We start from the raw sequence: 20,219 nt of genomic DNA, 5'->3' as shown, positions 1-20,219 counted from the left end.
AAAGAGTGTATGCTTTTCAAGCGTTCAGTATTTGTATGTTCATCAGTAAGATAGGGAGTATTTAAATTAATGTACATTCTTACAATTGTGATTTGTGGTAGTTAAAATTAACTTTGGGGACTTCCCTGGTGGTCCAGTGGTTAAGACCATGCACTTCCACTGCAGGGGCCTTGGGTTTTATCTCTGGTTAGCTGGGGAACTAAGATTCCCACATGCTGTGTGAAGTGGCCGGAAAAAAAAAATTTTTTAAACAAATAAATAAAAATAACATAAGGGCTATAGAGAACATCAAATGCATTTACTATTTGGGCAAAAAGCAATTTCAAACATTAGTATAATATGATTCAGTGTAAAAATATATCAATTTAATTTTCTTCTTTCATTTATCCTCTGTTGCTACAGCTATTATTACGATTTATCTTCAGGACTATATATGGATATTAATTTTTATATATAGAAAGTAGAACTTAGAATCAAGTGAAGAAAGAGAGTTTTTTGTGGGGTTCTTTTTGTTTTGCTTTGTTTTTTTGCTTTTCTTTTTATACCCAATTGTATTGTTTTTATTTCTTTATTTTCATACCTTGAGGAGGTAACACTTTTATAATAAGAGGAAATAATAAAATCATCATCATAATAAATGCCTCCAGGATAAAAATCTAGACCTAGAGAATATACTTTTAATTATTTGGAACATGGATATAAATGCCTTCTAAATATTCCCAATAAAGATATATCAGTTAAAAAGGCTTTATTTTTATGGGACCACAAGATAGCAATTATGTTGATATTAACAATGTGGTAAATTCCACATGTAAACATATCAGCAAGTTATCTAATAATACTCTGGAGGACATTTTACAGTTTTGTTGTTTTTTTTTCACCATAGTTCAACAAAGTTATACTTTAGCTGCCAACAAGAATTCACTGGAGTATCCACAGGGACTTTATTACAGGAGACCCTTCCTTATATTCAGTCTCGAATGATTTTATTATGCAAACATATTACCTGCTTAATTCTCTAATTGCTAAAAGCTATGAAATAGCATATACAGGAAAATGCAGTAACTAGAGGTATGAACACCAAATTGCAAATAAGAACTCTGAGATTTCAGAACGTAAAAGTAAAACCCTTTACTTTCTTTTTTTTTTTTTTTTTTTTTTTTTTTTTTAATGCGGTACGCAGGCCTCGCACTGTTGTGGCCTCTCCCGTTGCGGAGCACAGGCTCCGGACCCGCAAGCTCAGCAGCCATGGCTCACGGGCCCACCCGCCCCGCGGCACGTGGGATCTTCCCGGACCGGGGCACGAACCCGTGTCCCCTGCATCGTCAGGCGGACTCTCAACCCCTGTGCCACCAGGGAAACCCAAACCCTTTACTTTCTAAGCTCCCTCAATAAAACAAATATTTAATGTATCTCCTTCTATTAATACATCAAAATTTAGTAATGTGTTGAAAATTTTAGGGTTAGTTTTCCTTTTATAGGTCTGAGAAACGAATAACAATATAGATGATGAAAGTTTTCTACAATTTCCCTGTGTACTTTTTATTTACCGTAAATCATCTCAAAAGAAAATTTTCCTACCATTAAAGAAAAACCCACCTATGTAGAATTTCTTCCTCGAGTTTATCCTCATTTGCAAAGATAGGAGAATCAGACTCATTTAAACCATAAGCTCCTTATCCTATGTAAGCTATTAGAAGACATTTGAATATGTATGACTTTCATTTTTCTAAGTTGGTAGAAATATAGATAATGGTAATATGTGAGAAAACTCACATTTATCCTAAACATTATGTGTAGTTGAGTATCAGAGTGCACACATTTACTTTTTAATTTTAGGATGGTATTTAGATATAAAAAAGAAAAGGCCCTCCTTATCTTTATATTTAACTTTTGTGGATAGAAAAAGTAACATGTAATAAAAATAAATATGAGTCAAATGCTTAAATAGGATATCTATATAACAAAAATTTATAACATTACTGACCCATTTCAAGGGTTTATTATGCATTAGAAAGAGTTCTCAATGCTTTATCTTCACTTGACTCATATAATACTAACTACAACTTATGGGATAGGTACTACTATCATACTCATTTAACAGCCAGGGAACTGAAGCTTTGAAATATCAAATAATTCTCATCTCAAGGACCAACAGCAAAAAGACAAGCATAGTGATTCAACCCTATGTCTATTTAAATCCAGTGTTAGAGAAAGACATTGAACTCAAATAGAACTGGCTTCAAATCTCATCTCTCAAGAAAGCTATTTAGATGCTGTGAGTCTTAGTATCTTCAAGTAGAAAATGATCATGAAACAATTTAGTTAAATAAGGTAATGGCTTTAACATATAGCTCATTATATAGCATGTAGTATCCATATTTAACAGGCTAATTTCTGTACTTCGTTCTATAAATATATTAACATAAATTCGATGTTAAGGTAGGCTGATGGTCTCTGGGTCTTGTTTAAAAGATACTGTTTTAATTAGTTGTGTAATTCTTCCCCTCTAAAATACTTTATTCTCTAGGCTTCTGTGGTATGCCACCTGCCCCCTACCACCACTACTATCACACTGCATATTTCTCCTATTTTTTATACAGGCTATTGATCTTCTGCTTTTAACTCAACGTTGAATGCTCAGTATTGAGCCCTATGCCCTGCACCCTTACCTACTTTAATTTCTTCCAACATGACTATATTACCCCGTGGTTTTAACTTACCTTAGTATCCTGCTGACTCTTATGCTAATACCTTTAGTACTGATCTCTCCACTGAGCTACATACTAGTTTAGTTGGCTGCCCCCTTGACATCTTTTAGATGCCTCATAGGTAGCAGATACTAAGTTTAAAGTCAAAAGTCTTCATTCCTACTTTGTTACTCTCTACCCCTTTTAATTCTTTTTGAATTTTATCTTCTAATCCAACAATTATATAGTCTAACACATAGTCTTAGCTTATCTATCTATCTTTATGCCCCCTTTGTTAGTAACTTATTCTTAGCTACTATCAACTTTTTTTTTTAAGGGAGTATTTTAGTTTAATTAATTTATTATTTTCTTTTTTTTTTAAATTGAAGTATAGTTTATTTACAATATTGTGTTAATTACTGCTGTACAACAAAGTGATTCAGTTATACATATATATATTCTTTTTTATATATTCTTTTCTATTATGGTTTATCACAGGATATTGAATATAGTTCTCTGTGCTATACAGTAGGACCTTGTTGTTTATCCATTCTATATATAAAAGCTTACATCTGCTAACACCAACCTCCCTCTCCATCTCTCCCCAACCCCCTCCCCCTTGGCAACCACCAATCTGTTCTCTATGTCCATGATTCTGTTTCTGTTTCATGGATAGGTTAATTTGTGTCATATTTTAGATTCCACATATAAGTGACATCATGTGGTATTTGTCTTTCTCTTTCTGACTTACTACACTTAGTATGATATTCTCTAGTTGCATCCATTTTGCTGCAAATGGCATTATTTCCTTCACTTTTGTAACTGAGTAGTATTCTATTATATATATATATATATGTACCACATCTTCTTTATCCATTCATCTGTTGATGGACATTTAGGTTGTTTCCATGTCTTGGCTGTTATGAATAATGCTGCTGTGAACATAGGGGTGCATGTATCTTTTTGAATTATAGCTTTGTCTGGATATATGCCCAGGAGTGGGATTGCTGGATCATATGGTAATTCTATTTTTAGTTCTCTGAGGAAGCTACTATCATCTTTAACCTGCGCTTCTGAAGTAGGCTTCAAACTCTTTCTTTATTTAATCCTGTTGGTTTCCCTATATTCCATTCTCCCTATGAATGGTAGAGTGTTCCTTTAAATCAGTTTATGTTATAAACTCCTCAAAATATTCCAGTATCTTCTCATTTCAATTAGCAGAAAATCAAATGTCCTGAGCAGTGTCAGCAGAAAATCAAATGTCCTGAGCAATGTCAGCAAGATGGCAGGAAATTAAGTTCCAGATCCTCCTCCTTCCCATTTAGTCACTGATTCAACAACAATACACAGAAAAACTCTCATTATGAGAAATTCAGAAACTGGTTACAAGGCTTCTGCACTCCAAGCAAGTGTGAAACCAAACATATCAAAGTCAGTAGGAAAATTTGTGGCGCTCTTTCACCATAATCCCTCCTCCTGGAAGAGCGCCATGCAATTGGGAGGAAACTCTAAGCTGTCAGCTTCTCCCTGGGGAAGGACAGAAAAGACTGGACCATATGTCTATTGCTCTAAATTTTTAGGGCACTTTCAAGAGAATGGCCTCTGTCTTGGAATGTTGACCTGACCCACAATAATGCCCACTCTCACCACGTCTATTCAACATAGTACTGGAAGTCCTAGTTAGAGCAATTAAGCAAGAAAAAGAAAAAGGGGCCCAAATAGTAAAGGAAAATATAAAATTATCTCTAATCACAGGTGACATGATCTTATATATAGAAAAACCTAAAGATTCCACCAAAAAAAAAAAAAAAAAAAAAAAAAAAAAAAAAAAACAAACAGAACACAACCCCCTCACAAAAATAATCCTGTTAGAACTAATAAACAAGCTCAACAGTTGATGAATACAAAATCAACCTACAAAAATCAGTTGTGTTGCATTGCCGTAGGCTTACAAGCAGCAATCTGGAAAGGAAATTAAAAAAACAGTCTCATTTACAATAATATCAAAAGGAATAAAATACTTAGGAATAAATTTTACCAAGAATATGAAAGACTTATACACTGAAAACTATAAAACACTACTGAAAGAAAATTAGATGCAAATTGGAAAGATATGCCATGTTCATGTGTTGGAAGACTTAATATTGTTAAAATGTCCATGGCGTCCAAAGCAATCTATAGATTCAATGCAACTGCTACAAAATGACATTTTTTACATAAATGGAAAAAATAATCCTAAAATTCATATGAAACCAGAAAGAATTCTGATAACCAAAACAATCTTGAGAGAGAACAAAGCTGGAGATATCACACTTTCTGATTTCAAAAGGTTACAAAGCAATACTAATCAAAACAGCATAGTCCTTGCATAAGAACAGACATTAAACTGAACTGAGAATGCAGAAATAAACACAACTGATCTTCAAGTGTGCCAAAAATATGCAATGGAGAGAAGGTAGTCTCTTTAACAAATTGTGCTGGGAAAACTGAATATCCACATGGAAAGAATGAACTTGGATCTCAGTCTTGCACCATATAAAGTATCAACTCAAAATGTCTTAAAGACCTAAATGTAAGATCTTAAACTACAAAACTCCTAGAAGAAAACGTAGAGGGTAAACTTGACATCAGTCTTGGCAAGGACTTTTTTGGATATGATATCACAAATAAAGGCAACAAAAGTAAAAATAAACAAGTGGGACTACATCAAGCTAAAAAGCTTCTGAACAGCTTCCAACAAAATGAAAAGGTAATGTATGGTATGAAAAAAAATTTGTAAATCATATATCTGATAAAGGATTAATATCCAAAATATATTTTTAAAAGCATACAATTCTAACAAAAAACAAAACAAAGCAAAAATTCAGTTAAAAAACTGGACAGAGGATCTGAATAGGCATTTTTCCAAAGAAGACATACAGATAGTCTACAGGCACATTAAAAGATGCTCAACATCCTTAATCATCAGAGAAATGCAAATCAGAACCACAGTGAGATATCACCTCACACCTGTTTGAATGCCTCTTATCAAAATGACAAGAAATAACCAGTGTTGGCAAAGATGTGGAAAAAGAGGCCTGTTATGAACCAGTGGGCATGTAAAATGGTCCAGCTTCTATTGAGAACAGTATGGAGGTTTTTCAAAAAAATTAAAAATAGAACTACCATATGATCCAGCAATCTCATTTCTGGGTATATATCCAAAGGAAATGGAAACAGGATCTGAAAGAGATATCTGCATTCCGTGGTGATTGCAGCATTATTCACAATAGCCAAGAGGTGGAAACAACCTCTTGTTGTTATATAAGGTATTTAAAGTAGTCAAACTCATTAAAAAAAAAAAAGAATGGTGGTCACCAGGGGCTTGGGGAGGGGGAAATGGAGAGCTGTTGTTCAATAAGATTTCAGTCATGAGAGATGGAAAATTCTAGAAATCTGTACAACATCATACTTATAGGAACAATACTATATGGTTAAGATAAAAGGGAGAGCTCATGTATGTGTGTTTTACATTAATATAATAAACCACATGTTCTAAATGACAGGGCTACACTGCCTCAGAAAGCTTAAAAAAATAAATAAAAAATAAAAATGTCATTATCTCAGAAGCTTTTAGTGCTCTTCCTTCTGTCAGTCTCTGATGCTGTAGCTCACCTCTTCTCAGTCTCAGCTCCACTACATTTGAGCACAGCTGGGTTGCACTTTATTGTTAATTATAAGCTCATCTTGAACTAAGGACCTTGAAGTTCACTGTTTTCTTGGCCTGGAGTGACTTTCCCTTACATCTACATTTATTTTTTTGTGATTCAGGCCTATTCTCAAATATCAGGTCCACAGGACAAGCCTTCTTTCTGAGCACTCATTTCGAACTTCCCTAAATTCACTCGCCTTTAAAACAACAGGTTGGTTTTCATTTGGTTTTCCTGCAATAGTATATATTTATACCTAAAAACTATTTGTATATTTGTTTACTTTTTAAGCATAATATAATAATTAACATAATAACAAGAACATTCTTTTTTTAATCATCTCCAGCATTAGAGCAGTGACTGACCCATAATAGATGTTCAATAAATCTTTGCTGAATATTAAATGAGTTTAATATTTGAAATCAAAATCCTTAGGTGAAACCCATGAAAACCACATGAAATGGTATCCTCTTCTAAAACTTCCTTAACTCTTTCAAATACGGAAGATGGTATTTCTCATCTCAACTCCTTTTGCATGTTATTCACACATTTTAAAATATATTATCACTTTCCAGTTACCTTACAGGATTACTGTGAAAATCAAATAATAAAGAATATGAGAATGAACTTACACATTATAATGTAGCATACAATTATTTTACAGCAATGTGGAATTTAAGCTATTCATATATGTTCTATTTCTCTTGTCAGTCTCTGATTACTTTAGGGGTTGCCTTCATTTCCATTTTTTAAATCTTGTTGTCCTGCAAAGCCACAGTACAGTAAATTGCATGTTCTGGAAGTTGATTAAAGAATTTTATTGGATACAAAACAGAGAGGCAGCAAATGTCCCTGTAGTATTGGATCTGCAATAGTTTAGTTCATATTGGCATTACTGAGTATACTATAAATTATCAAACCATATCAAAAAACAGTTTAAATTGACAACCTCTATTGCCGTTTAGACCTCTTAGGCCATTATTTTTTAACTATGTAGTAAATTAAGTTTATGTTTCTTATTAGATGATTCAGAAATTCATTCAAACGTATTTCTTTATGCCCACTCTGTTCCAAGTATTTGAGAAATGACAGTGGATATCCATCTTGTTTTTAAAAATTCACAGTCTAGTTTGAGAAAACAAGAAAATGGGATAAATTTTTATAGAAAAAAATGTTTTCAGTGTGTTATGTGCAGGTACAGGGAAGAGGAAGTGGTGGGGATTTCACTTTGGGGAGACATAGAGTGAATGGTGCTTGTGTTTGAAGGATGAGTATAAAATTGTTAAGGGCTAAAATTGTTAAAGCATCCAAAAGTATGTGGGCAAGCATTGTGCATTCAAACTACTGTAATTATTAAGCATATGGAGTATAGAGTTTTAGGGGATATGGCTTATGATAAAGTGTCTTCTTGATCCGTCTTTTTGATCTTTGTGTAGGTTGTAAAAATTGACAGTTGGGTTATAATTAGAAAAATTGTGCAGACAACATGGCTTATGGCATGCACTAGGATAAAGGAACACTGAGAACCATTCATGGTTGGAGATTGTGAATCTCTGGTGACACCAGTGCACAGATCTGTTTGATTGTCTTCACCATGCAGATGGCATATAATGGGATAATCTTAGGGTATAATGGGCTTATAAAGTGATGTAGAAGTTGGCTGTATTGATAAGAGTATGATTGTAATGGTAGAAGGTAAATTTGAACCTGAATAGAAATATAAAGTTCTATTAATTATCAGACCCTTTGAACATAATGTTTTATGTATATATAAAAACATCACACATGCCTTTTTCTGTGCAGGACATTTTATTATATTTTCTCATTAATTAAAATTCAGAAGTGCAATATCTCAGAGTTAAATGATATTATGGCTCCTATAGATTTACATTTCCTAAGGAAAATTATCTGGAATACAGTTTTAAATTCAAAGTTGGTTTGACTCCATATTTTACAAACTTTGACATATTTGTGGCATGCTAGAAAAATTTAGCACTTTATTTTCTTACAAATTGGAATCAAGATGTTATATATCATATTTTAATTAAAGCAACAAACTTTCATATAAGTTAAAGAAACTGAAATATTCCAAAAAAGGGAGGATCATATTCCTACTTTTTATAGGAAAGCCAGTTTACTGTGGAAATAGTTGAAGAAAATATACTAGAGAAAAGCTAAATTCTTTCCATTCCATTGTAGATTTATTATACCCACAACTAAGTATCTTTTTGGGTATGCGTCAGTTTGAAGCATTTATGTAGTTACTTTATAAAATGTGTGTTTTCAAAAAGTTTTTCAGAACATATGGGAAACTGTTTTAAAATTACACATACACCATACATTATATGAATAGAGAACCAGAGCTCTAAGAAAAGGCACACAGTATTAAATATTCATTATCAAGACATTATGCAAGTACTCTTGTCTCTTAATGTTTAACTTTAATTTCCTTCCAAAAAATATAAAGTCCAAAATATAATTAAAATACTTGGCTGTTATCTGAATCATGGGAAATAATTCCAATAATACATGCAAGTTGCATGTACTGTATCATGTAAGGAATATGCTACTCTTGCTTTTAAGAGACATACTTTATTTTCCCAGCAGTGGTGGTAGATTTTGACTGAGTCATCCAGGTACTCTTGACTGCGTCCATACCTCTGATTAATTCTTACAGAGCTTTCATGAGTTATTAGACCTCTTTTACATATGAGAAAATTCGGCTAAGGTCACATGACTAATAAATAGGACACTCAAAACTGATAGAAGCACAAACCTGGTTTTGTTTGTTCATTCAACTGACTCTTGACTGCCTGCACCAGGTTATGCTAATCATTGAGGGTATGAAGATGACAATGAAATTCTGGCAGGAGGTTGTAGTCTAGTATGGAAGACAGACAAGGAAATGTGTAGGTCATGTGATAAATATCACTATAGGGGAAGAAATGCAATCTTTCCTTTTACCTTTTAGGTTCTTGACTGGGGCTCCTGGAATAAGACCAGTTAATAAGAGAAAAGCATACAGATTTATTTAATATAAGTTTTCTGTGACATGGGATCCCTCTTAAGGAAATTAAGACCTGAAGAGGCAGTTTGAGGCAGACACTTCCATACTGAGTTGGGCAAAGAGCAGCAAATTGTGAAAAAGTGACAAGACAAAGGGGCTTGGGCCACTTAATTAGGTAGAAAAGTGACTAGAAAGATATGAATAAATTTAGCAAGCTTTCTTTATACAGATTTCTCTTGGTCTCCATTTGCCATCTCTGGTGAGAATGTTTCTTTCCTTCCAGAACAAGGAGAACATCTCCTATATTTGAGTTTTATGTCCTGCTTTTAGTAAGATTGAGGTGCCCTTTTGCATCTGATGATTTTCAAGTGTCTTTAACTTAAAATCTATACACCAGGTGGCATATTTTGCGGTGGCAAGTTCTGAACTCCGTCATGACGGTAGAGAGAACAGGGGACCTTGGGAACAGGGTGATAGTCCCTGAAAACTCACTTGGGAAACTGGTGATGTGCTGGTTATTAAAACAGAATAATGGGCTTTTCATTTAGAAGAAACAATGTATACAGAGGCATAAAGGCTAGCAGGAGTGCAGCCTAGTCAGGAGACAGTGAGTGTGATAAAATATGAGTGGGTCGTGGGGTTTCGCGGGCAGACAGCAAGGATGAGAGGGGAAGTGAAAAGGCACCAAATGTTGAAAAGTTATGAATTTCGTGTGAGTTTTTAATTCTCTTTCGCAGATGAGGCAAAGACATGAAGGAGTTTCAAGCAGGGGGTTGAGGAGATGATAAGTAGCTAGAGGGTAGATTTCAAAGGGAGAGTCATTGAGGGAGACCGTTGTCACCACTTCTATTTGCATTGTGTAGTGGTACATGCTGGGGTTGACACAGTTATAGCAGAAGATATGGCTTCTGATTTCAGAGGAAAAAGAGGGAGAAAAGCAAGACCTGAACATTTTCATATTTGTGATAAAAGCTGCAGAGAAGACTGTCACAAAAAATAAGTTCTCTGGAGTTTAGCATAACTGTCATCCAGCATTGTCCCATGTTTTTATTCTGATTTTCCTTTCCTTCCTTTCCTTCCTCTGTATTTTATTTCCCAAAGCCTCCTTCATCTCCAAAGTTGTGGAGAATATACTGTTTCAGCTCAATGGTTGTTAAATCAGGGTTATGGGCAGCTCTGAGTAACAGAAACATGAAATACCTGTGGCTTTACAAAGACTGAAATACTTTCTCTCTTAAGTGAGCTCAGAAAGGCAGCCCAGGGCTCACATGGCAGCTCAGCTCTACAGTGTTCTCTGGGATAAAGTTGCTTGTTCCTCTGTCTCCAAGCTATGACTCTCATTTTCATGGTCCAAAAGGGAGCTCCAGCCATCACATTCAGGATTCTAGTGGCGAGATGGAGGGAGGGGAAAAAATAGGTCAGATACATGCCAACAGTCTTCTAGGGAAATTTCCTGGAGGGTTAACAGACAGTACTTCTGCTTGTATTCCATTGGCTAGAATTTAGGAATTGGACCATGCTCAGCTACAAGTGAGGCTAGGAAATGTAGTCTTTATTCGGGGGGAGTGAGGTACAGACTTATGTTTGGCATCAGATAATGAGGCCACTAGGAGTCTCTGTACCAGTAGGATGCCTTTAGTATTTTTTCATACTTTAAATCAAATCAAATAATCCTTTTAAAATTAATTTTATGAATCCTGTCATGTGAAATACAGACACCCACGCACATACACAAGAACATAAATCACAAAAATAGTGTGATAGGTAGAAATATTTTTGGAAGACATGAAGAAATTCGAAATATTCATCACTCTGACAAATACAGATAAGCAAGGAAATATTGCATTTGATACCATCAGTTTCTTTTTATATTTTCATTTTCTAATTTTTGGAATAATGTCCACTAGGCATTATGAAGATTAGAATCAGCAACATGAAAATTGGGATTAATTCTATGATATTAGCTGTTGCAGCCAGATCGAACAATATTGTGAACATCATCTTATGTATGCATATACTTTCAGGACATTGCTCTTCCTACTTCTATGTATAATTTCAGGAATATATGAAACATTAAAATAAAACTCTACATAAGCATGTTAGCAAAAATATAAAAATAAAGTCTATCTTGAGACAGAAGAATAATGACAGTGTGAATGGTCTCTGTTTTATATATATATAAATACACTTATACACACACACACACACACACACATATGCCTATGCCAACATAGTAGGAATGTTCATATACGTATTTGATCTATCTATATATGAATAAAATATTACTCATAATGGCATACAGTATATGTCATTTGCAAAGTTCACTCATGCATATTTGGCTCAATATTTGAATGGCTTCCTTAATTTCCTCTGTGTTAAAACAAACTTAGTGAGAAAGCAGGATTTGATTGATGAAATGAAACTTTGTTATGCAGTACCTGCACGTCTTTGATTGTGACAGGCTTTTAAGTAAAAAACAAAGTATAATGTTAACCACATCAAAGCATGCTTTTGCGGTACGCGGACCTCTCACTGTTGTGGCCTCTCCCATTGTGGAGCACAGGCTCCGGACGCGCAGGCTCAGCGGCCATGGCTCACGGGCCCAGCCGCCCCGCGGCATGTGGGATCTTCCCGGACCGGAGCATGAACCCGTGTCCCCTGCATCGGCAGGCGGACTCTCAACCACTGCGCCACCAGGGAAGCCCTCAAAGCATGTTTTTAAAAAGTTGTTTTTTTGGTGTTTTTTTTTTTTGTAACACATTCTTAAAATTAAATATTCTAAGTTGAAACTTGGTATTTTAACACCACTCTTGCTGCACAAACAAACCCTGAATTAATATGTCTATTTCCCATGTATTTATCCCTTCATTCAACAAATAATTAATTAGTTATTGGCTACAATATGAAAGGTACTTCACAAACCAATACAGGAAATGGAAAATACATAAGACACAGTGTGAGAACTCTAAAATAACTGACACAAAGAAAAATTAAATAACACCTATATAAAAAATTAAAATGGTGGTCTGCAAAAGTAAGAAAGAATTAGATAAATGTTATAGTAATTCAGAGAAGCAAGCAGTTACATTGAACTATGTTATCCAAACTTTCAAGTGAAGAATTTGAGATTTTATCTTACCCTGAAGCTAATAAGTTAGGTTGCCACAATTTTATAGATGCTGGCAGAACACACAAAACTCTGGATCAAAGGCTTTATTATCCACAGCACAGCAGGCAGCGTGAGTTTCCCTTGCCCCTCACGTGCCATGGGGGCACAGGAAGCAGCCAGGTACATGCCACACACATAGTGTATTTGGATCACAGCTAAAGAACCCTGATTTTTGAATCCCCTGTCTTATAAAGGGTCTGCTAGCACACCTCTCCAACCTTTTCCCTAGAAAAATACATTATCTTTATAATCCAGTCAGAAAACAAATCTACCCACTTCCCCCAAAGGAGAGGGAAGTATCTCTTTTTTCCAAGGCTGTTTGATATACAGACATCCTTTAAAAGATAGTATGAAACAAAGCTGTCAGTGCCTCTTGCTCAGAAAATGTGCAGAAACGCAAGACCCGAAGAGAATTGTCTCCCAAAATAGAGGAGTCTTTGTAAAGAAACACCCTTTAGTCCAGGCCTCAGATGATAGGTTTTACTAAATGGAGTTTGGAGAATAAGTCTTTTAAGGCAAGCAAAGTTGAATGAGCCATGTCAGGAAGTAATGCCTACAAGTACACATGTACTGTTGTTTTTTTTTTTTGTTTGTTTGTTTGTTTTTTTTAACATCTTTATTGGAGTATAATTGCACATGTAGTGGTTTTATCACCATCTCTGTGAAACTTAACATTTCCAACAGAAAAACATTATGTAAAAGTACTGCTTCTTGTTTTATGTATGTTATTATTTAGATATTTCATTATATTTTAAACAGAGCCACATTTTCAAATAATATAAAGCATTGTACCTTTAAATACATATGCTTTAAATATATAATAAATATATATGTTTTAAGTGAATGCAATTGATTAGGTGCAAATCTTGGGGCTATGAGAATATCCTAAAATGGTCAGATTGAAATCAAAAATATTGATTTGAGAGCCAACCTGGAAATAAAACTTGCAACCAATTTAGGTGAAGCCCTCTGCAATTTCATGTGATTTATGAGTATTTGCATTTTGACTGTAAGCAAGAGCTGTTTAATCCAGTTGGCACCTATGGAGAAGAGTAAAATGAATTATTAATCAGATAAAATATCAATTAAGGAAGAATAAAACAATAATGGAAAAAAATAGTAAAATTGAGAATAGAGAACAGGAAGGTAAAACCAAAATTTAGAAGCCAGTATCATTGGAAATTGAATAAGAACTAGACTTAGAACAAGAGAATGATACTGATATTATTTATCATTGGATCTGAAAATGATGGAAACCATAGTTCCAGGGTCAGATATATACCTGGGAATGCATCTTGCCAGCAATAGCTATTATGCCTGTAAACACCAACCTAAAGGATAACTTAAGGTTTTAGAACACAACATCCTGAAGGTAGGTAGTAAGTACACACATACATACATACAAACACACATGCATACACACACAGATAGATAGTAGTAAATTTATTTTTATTAAACTGAAAAAAAGCTTTTGTTGAGTATTTGTAACTTTTTCTTTATATATGTACCCCAGAATTCAAATATAATATAAATTTTCTTATATTTAAATCTGCCTGGCAGTATGATGGATTTTAATAATTTATCATGGAAAAGTTAAGTTACATCATTTTCAAGATGTATCACCCTCTCGTGAAGAATAGCCTTCTCATCCAGTAGATTTACAGGTTTGACATTTGGGAAGACCCCCTTCTGTGCACTGGGCATCATACTACCATTAACACGTATTTCTCCACACAAGATGTCCTTATATATCTACAATAAAAACATTCCAAAAATATGAACTTTCCATCATACTTTATCTTCTTTTGACATTTTCTACTTTAGCTAAGCTTGCTCTATGCAAAGTCAGGTCAATTCCAACCAGTAATATTTAATGCTAAAGTTTAGAAGTCGGTAGCAATTATAATCCTAGGCTTTTTGAACTTGTGAAATAGTATCTTACATAACCCCACACATATGGAGAATGGAAAGATACATTCATAAAATGAAGTTGACAGAGTATTTTTTACAAAGAAATTTTCAAAACAAGAAAAAGAGCAAAGAAATCTTTTTGAAAAAAGGAAACAGAAGGCATTCTCTAGACTTCTTTGGATTCCCTGTTTTATAAATTAAGAATGAATTGGAAAGAAAATCCAGTCAAAGCCCCAAGTTACAAGCAATACATTTGGAGTGAATATGACAATATTTTTCTTTGAGAATGGTGCTTACTCAGAGCCCTTTGAAGGAATGACTATACTTAAAGCTATAAATGGCTGATCATTGAATCTTGGGTGATGTTCACATAAGTCAGCCTAAGAAAAGTCTTAAGTGATACACAGTTACTAAATCATAAATTTAAAGAATTAACTGAACATGCTTAAAGATAATCCAATAAAAATTTTTATTCATAAATGAGAGCTGTGAAGCTCAGTGAATAAAATGCTCATAAACTGATATTTTCTACAGAATGAGCATTTGAGGTCATGTCTCTTAACTCAGTACAGTGTCATTAATTCTACTACAGAAGAGGGAGTAGTTACAAAAGCAAGAGGACTAGTATCTGGAAGCAGCATTGAATCACTACAATTAAGTACTGCAATGGGGAGAGAGGTCTGCATTACACATTAGTGCAGGTAATGCATTATTTGGAAAGAACTTTGTGTTTAGAGTATTATGAGAGTAATGCTTTTTATAAGAGAACATTTTCATTTTCAAACAGCAAAAGCCAACTTTGGCCAAGGAAAGCAGCAAATCAATTTATTGGAAGAATACTATGTAGCCGTCACAATTGGTGAGAGGCCTTAAAAATCAGGTTTGGCAAGAAGTAGGAACAAACAGAAGTTAGGCAGTAAGAAACAATGTCAAGTACTCGCCACTGAAACTGCATGTCCAAAGTGACCCTTAATTCATGCAGCTGCCACTGAACTCTATCCATCATGGCTGCTGAGCTCACCAGGGCTACATCTGGGTGTTAAGACCTTTACCGCTGCTGTGAAAAATGTCTCATCTTTGCCTACATCCATCCATCATCTGTTCCAGGGTATGGGAGCCTGTAATTAATATGCATATGTCATTGGTGCAAGTTCTAACTAAATGGTTAGAAGAAGGAAGTATCTGGTCCCTAGGTGTTATGCTTATGTCTCTGTTTATAAGAATTCATATATTGGAGTGTTCCAGGAAAGCAGGAAGGGTGTTTGAAGGCTGCATGCTGCTTAGTTTAAAAAAAAAAAGGAAAATGGCTGTATCATATTTTTATTATGTTATTCTCAACCAGTGGTTTATTTTATTATTATTTGCATTTTAATTCTAACCTATACAGGGATGGATTTCTTGAAATAGAGCAGACGATTTTCACATTTGGATTTCTGTCCTTTCATTATGTAGTATATCAAATTGCTTTCAAAAGTACAGTAGTGATGTTTACCTTTGCTCTTTTGTTCCACAGAGCCTTACTTACCACTTCTCATAATTGTCATAATAGAGATTCATAAACATATAATGCATAGGTAGGTTAAAATGCATTTATGGATTTTGGGGATGCCATTCAAGATCATTTTTGTAAAGAAAACATTCATTCTACATATCTGTAATGCATTACAAAAGCCACTTTCTTTACCTTCTACTCATGAATTATGCTTTGTTAAATAACAGCATAAAGGGCAAAGATGTTAATTTCATTTAAAAATCACACCAAATGGTGTGAAAGTATTAAGAAAACAACACCTTTTCTATATTAATCAACTTGATTTCTAGGAAGAAAGGCTAGTTAAAGTCTCTTTTTTGAGATCCGTGACTTGAAAATTAAGAAACTTTTGATAAATTGAAAATAAAACTTTAAAAAGATCCAGATAATTTATTAGGTGAACTGGAGCAAATATTAAAATCAATTATTCATCACAAATGAGAAAATTGAGACTCAAAATTAGATGTTTCACATAAGTGCATATTGTAAGTAAATTGTCAAAAAAAAGAGAAAGCCTCTGTTTTCTGACTTTCTTTCCATTGCTCTTACAATGTTGGAGCTAAAATGGTATTGCTCTTTTTTTATATGTTAGAAAAGTTTTTGAGTCATTTTAATTTAAATCAATCAAAAATATATCTTTGTCCTTAAAAAATATTATACATTTTAATTTATATTTGCCAGCTGACTAAAATAAAATCCCAGTTCAAATCCAGTATAATTCTTACACAATTGGTGAGGTAAGTATTATTATTAGCCCTAATTTATGGGGAGAGATACTGATAGAGAAAACCACCTTGCTCTGCATCTTGTGATATTTTTTTTTTTATCCCCTACTTAGTTTTCTCAATTGAATAGAAGAATTATACTATGACTGATTATATTCAGTTTTTAAAATCATTTACATTTTCATGTCAACCACCTTGCAGTTCATTTAGGTCTACATTTCCATTTGTGCTGATTTGCAAGGGTGAATTTTATGGAGTGAGAAAGTGATCCATCTAATGTTCTTTTACTAGATGGAATAGCTATAATCTTGAGTCATTATATTTTTTTATAAACACATGTTGAAACATGCATATACAAAAATACAGCAAAACATGCTACACAGTTTTATGTGTTTTCAATAAGCTAATAATCTTAGTCAAGCTTTTCTCTCCCAAACCCTGTCTTTTGTCTTCCAGAAATGTTTCTCAAGTTTTACTTTATTGTCCAGTTGTACTAAAACCTAAGTCCAAGTCCTCAGCATTCCTTATTTGAAAATCAAAACATTTTCCTGTCTGTTCTTTTTGCCACCATCCTTTTCTTCCTTATACCTCTCTTGGCATAGCTGCTAGAATTTTGTGTAGTGTCATTCCCAAGCTTGAATCACTGTCTTGCCTGGAGGTAAAGACCACATCCTAGAGCATCATCTGCAGGCCTATTAAAACCCATGCAAGCTATGATTCAGTTGTTAATAGTACTCATGTTCAATTGTGCCAATCTTATCCCCAAGCGTGGAGTAACTTTCAGTGACATACGTTTTTTTCAGCCATCTTCTTTCTTCTATTTTACTTACTAAACAATTTCAGTACATACTTGATTGCTGTGATGGTTTGTGAAAACTTTTCAACCCTAGGGAGTATTTTGTTGAAATTGTGAGTCATATGTAGTAGAAAATCGATGTACAGAATGTGCAGTAAGTTGTATCATATCTAACAAAAGCAAAATAAACACAAAAACAAATTAAAAAGTTGCACTTAGAGTGGAGTCCCTAATATATCAGGTAGTGTAAGAGATCATACTAACTCAGGTCTGGGCACATACTCATGGTCAATTTTTGAGCATTTTAACACTCCCTAGGGCTTCATTTTTGTTGTTTCTATGGATATATTCTTTGAAATGATATATATATATATATTGATATATATATTCAATTATATATATACATATATAATTGAGAATTAAAAATACAAATATGTATGTCCCTGTAAAGATGCAGTATGCAGGCTTATGCCTGGCTATGTGTATGTATGCTTGTGTTTATTTCCAAAAGAACTTGCATGTGTTCTTTTCCTATCATCATCACCCCGCAAAACAGTATAATTTGCATTCAGAGCAAATGCTTAAAACTGCCATGTTTTGTAATGTATATAATTTTCTCTCTTTTGATTAGGTAGAAAATGGTTGCCCCTGTTCACCAATTGTGAAGACTTAGGATCACACAACTACAGCTTCGATTCTCCAAGTGTTTCAGGATGTAAATGTAGTCTGACCTTTCCCTGCTGGACAGTTAAATCATGGACACACTAAACAATTTAATTTGGACTGTCCTTCCAAAAGATGCTTTGGCTTCTCTCTCGAATGCTCACTAAGCATTTGTAGCTGACAAGGAAAAGGAAGAAAACTGAACTGGAAAGTTATCTTACAATGAAAATTACGAGCACATCTTGCATCTGTCCAGTCCTCGTGTGTCTCTGTTTTGTGCAGAGGTGTTATGGAACTGCTCAACACAGCTCCATCAAGGGGACCAGAAACCAAACCAAACACATCGAAGGTGAAACCGAAGTCCACCACCGTCCCAAAAGAGGATGGGTTTGGAATCAGTTCTTTGTTTTAGAAGAACACATGGGGCCAGATCCACAATATGTTGGAAAAGTAAGTTTTTCTTTATTGGTTTGTTTTATCCTCTCCTGGGAAATTGGGAGGTGGGATGAGGGTGGAGTTGCAGTTGGATTTGAAGAGACATGGAACTTTAAGTGAATTATGTTATAGAATGCTATTTCTTATTCTAAACATTTTAAAATAATAATTATAAAAAATGAAATTCACCAATCATCTCCCTAAACATCGGTCCACACAGACTAGATTGAATGTTCTTTACCAGCATATTACTCTTTCTGTTCTCTCATGTAAAATGGAGACACTTAATTAAACACACAATTCAGTAATTTTGTCTTTATTACCATGAAGATATATTAAAATTCACCGTGTCATTTATTGGTATGTTGATACTTACAATTTTTTTAATCTATTGCTATTGCACATGAGGCTAAAAAGAAGACACTATATACGACATCTAATATATTTCTGCTAATTGTTACAGAGACGGTATTTGAATTTAAGTCAGTCTTTAAAAACACGTGGATATTTTTCCAATCCCCCAAATTAATTTCCATACAAATATTGGTATATTTAAATATAGATTAAATATAAACTGGGTGTACAAGTTTTGTTAAAATTGCAAAAGAATGAAGTTGACAAAATGATCAGTAACTTCAGACCAACTTCCCTTTCTCTCAGAAATGCAGACAAGACAATTTAATGGCTTGTCAAACCCTTTAGGAAATTGTGCGCTCAGTAATAAGGGACAGTTTAAGCATGTGTCAAGGCTCCAGGGTAAAGAATAGAGTGAGAAGTAGAGAGACATTCTAATAGATTACTGACTGTTGGAAGCAGCCACGCTTAGGTTTGTTCAGTACCTATGGGAGAAGCAGCAGTCACAGCAGTAGAATATTTATGACTGCAGGCTCAGTGACTTCTGCCTCCCTGCTTGACTATTTATTTTCACTTTAGCACTGTTAGTACTAAAAAAAAAAAAAAAAAAAATAGAACTCCATCCAAGCCACAGCACTTCCCTAATGTGTAGGCAGTACAGGAGCACAAGCCATCTGTTCTGCCCCTCTTCCAACAGGGACTGGGTTTTTAGAACAAAAAAAAAAAAAAAAAAAAAATAGTACTCCACCAAAGCCACAGCACTTCCCTAATGTGTAGGCAGTACAGGAGCACAAGCCATCTGTTCTGCCCCTCTTCCAACAGGGACTGGGTTGCAGCTATATCTTCCATACAAGGCAGGAGCTATGGAGTCAGAATGTGAAACACAAAAAAGATCTGGAACAATTCTATCATTTTCTTATGTGCATATTAAAACAAGAAGGAAAACCCCTCATATTCATCCTGTGCGTTTTTCCTACAGACTGTCCCATGAAGTAAATGTAGATAAATGTACTAAAGTAAAAACATAATATATTGAATTACTATAAAGTTATTTTTGTTATGAACTTCAAAATCCTTTTTCTATAACCCTCTCAATCCTTGAGAAGGAGGGAGAAAAAAAGGAACAGAAAAATGTTTCCTTTGTAGAGTACCAAAAGGAAAAAATATATATTATTTAAAAATTTTTATGCATATTTATTGTCACTTTAATTTAACTAAAAAACAGAAACAAAATTTGCTAGAAAAGGTT

The 20,219-nt window shown here is 34.2% G+C and overlaps 1 protein-coding gene across 1 annotated transcript in view; it reads left to right on the top strand.

Moving 5' to 3' along the window:
- Positions 1–18,403: 18,403 nt before the first annotated feature.
- CDH18 (cadherin 18) overlaps positions 18,404–20,219 on the top strand; it is a gene marked incomplete at its 3' end in the record, with an annotated part of 264,813 nt that continues 262,997 nt past the window's right edge. Inside the window, exon 1 of the mRNA XM_007454264.1 lies at positions 18,404–18,631. Within this exon, the coding sequence (XP_007454326.1) occupies positions 18,404–18,631 (228 nt within the window). The remainder of the gene's footprint in view (positions 18,632–20,219) is intronic.

The sequence above is a fragment of the Lipotes vexillifer genome, unplaced genomic scaffold (genome assembly GCF_000442215.2).
Source record: "Lipotes vexillifer unplaced genomic scaffold, Lipotes_vexillifer_v1.1 scaffold271, whole genome shotgun sequence".
NCBI classification, from domain to species: Eukaryota; Metazoa; Chordata; class Mammalia; order Artiodactyla; family Lipotidae; genus Lipotes; species Lipotes vexillifer.
Note: the sequence above shows the minus strand (reverse complement) of the source record. Positions and strands in the feature narration are given on the sequence as shown.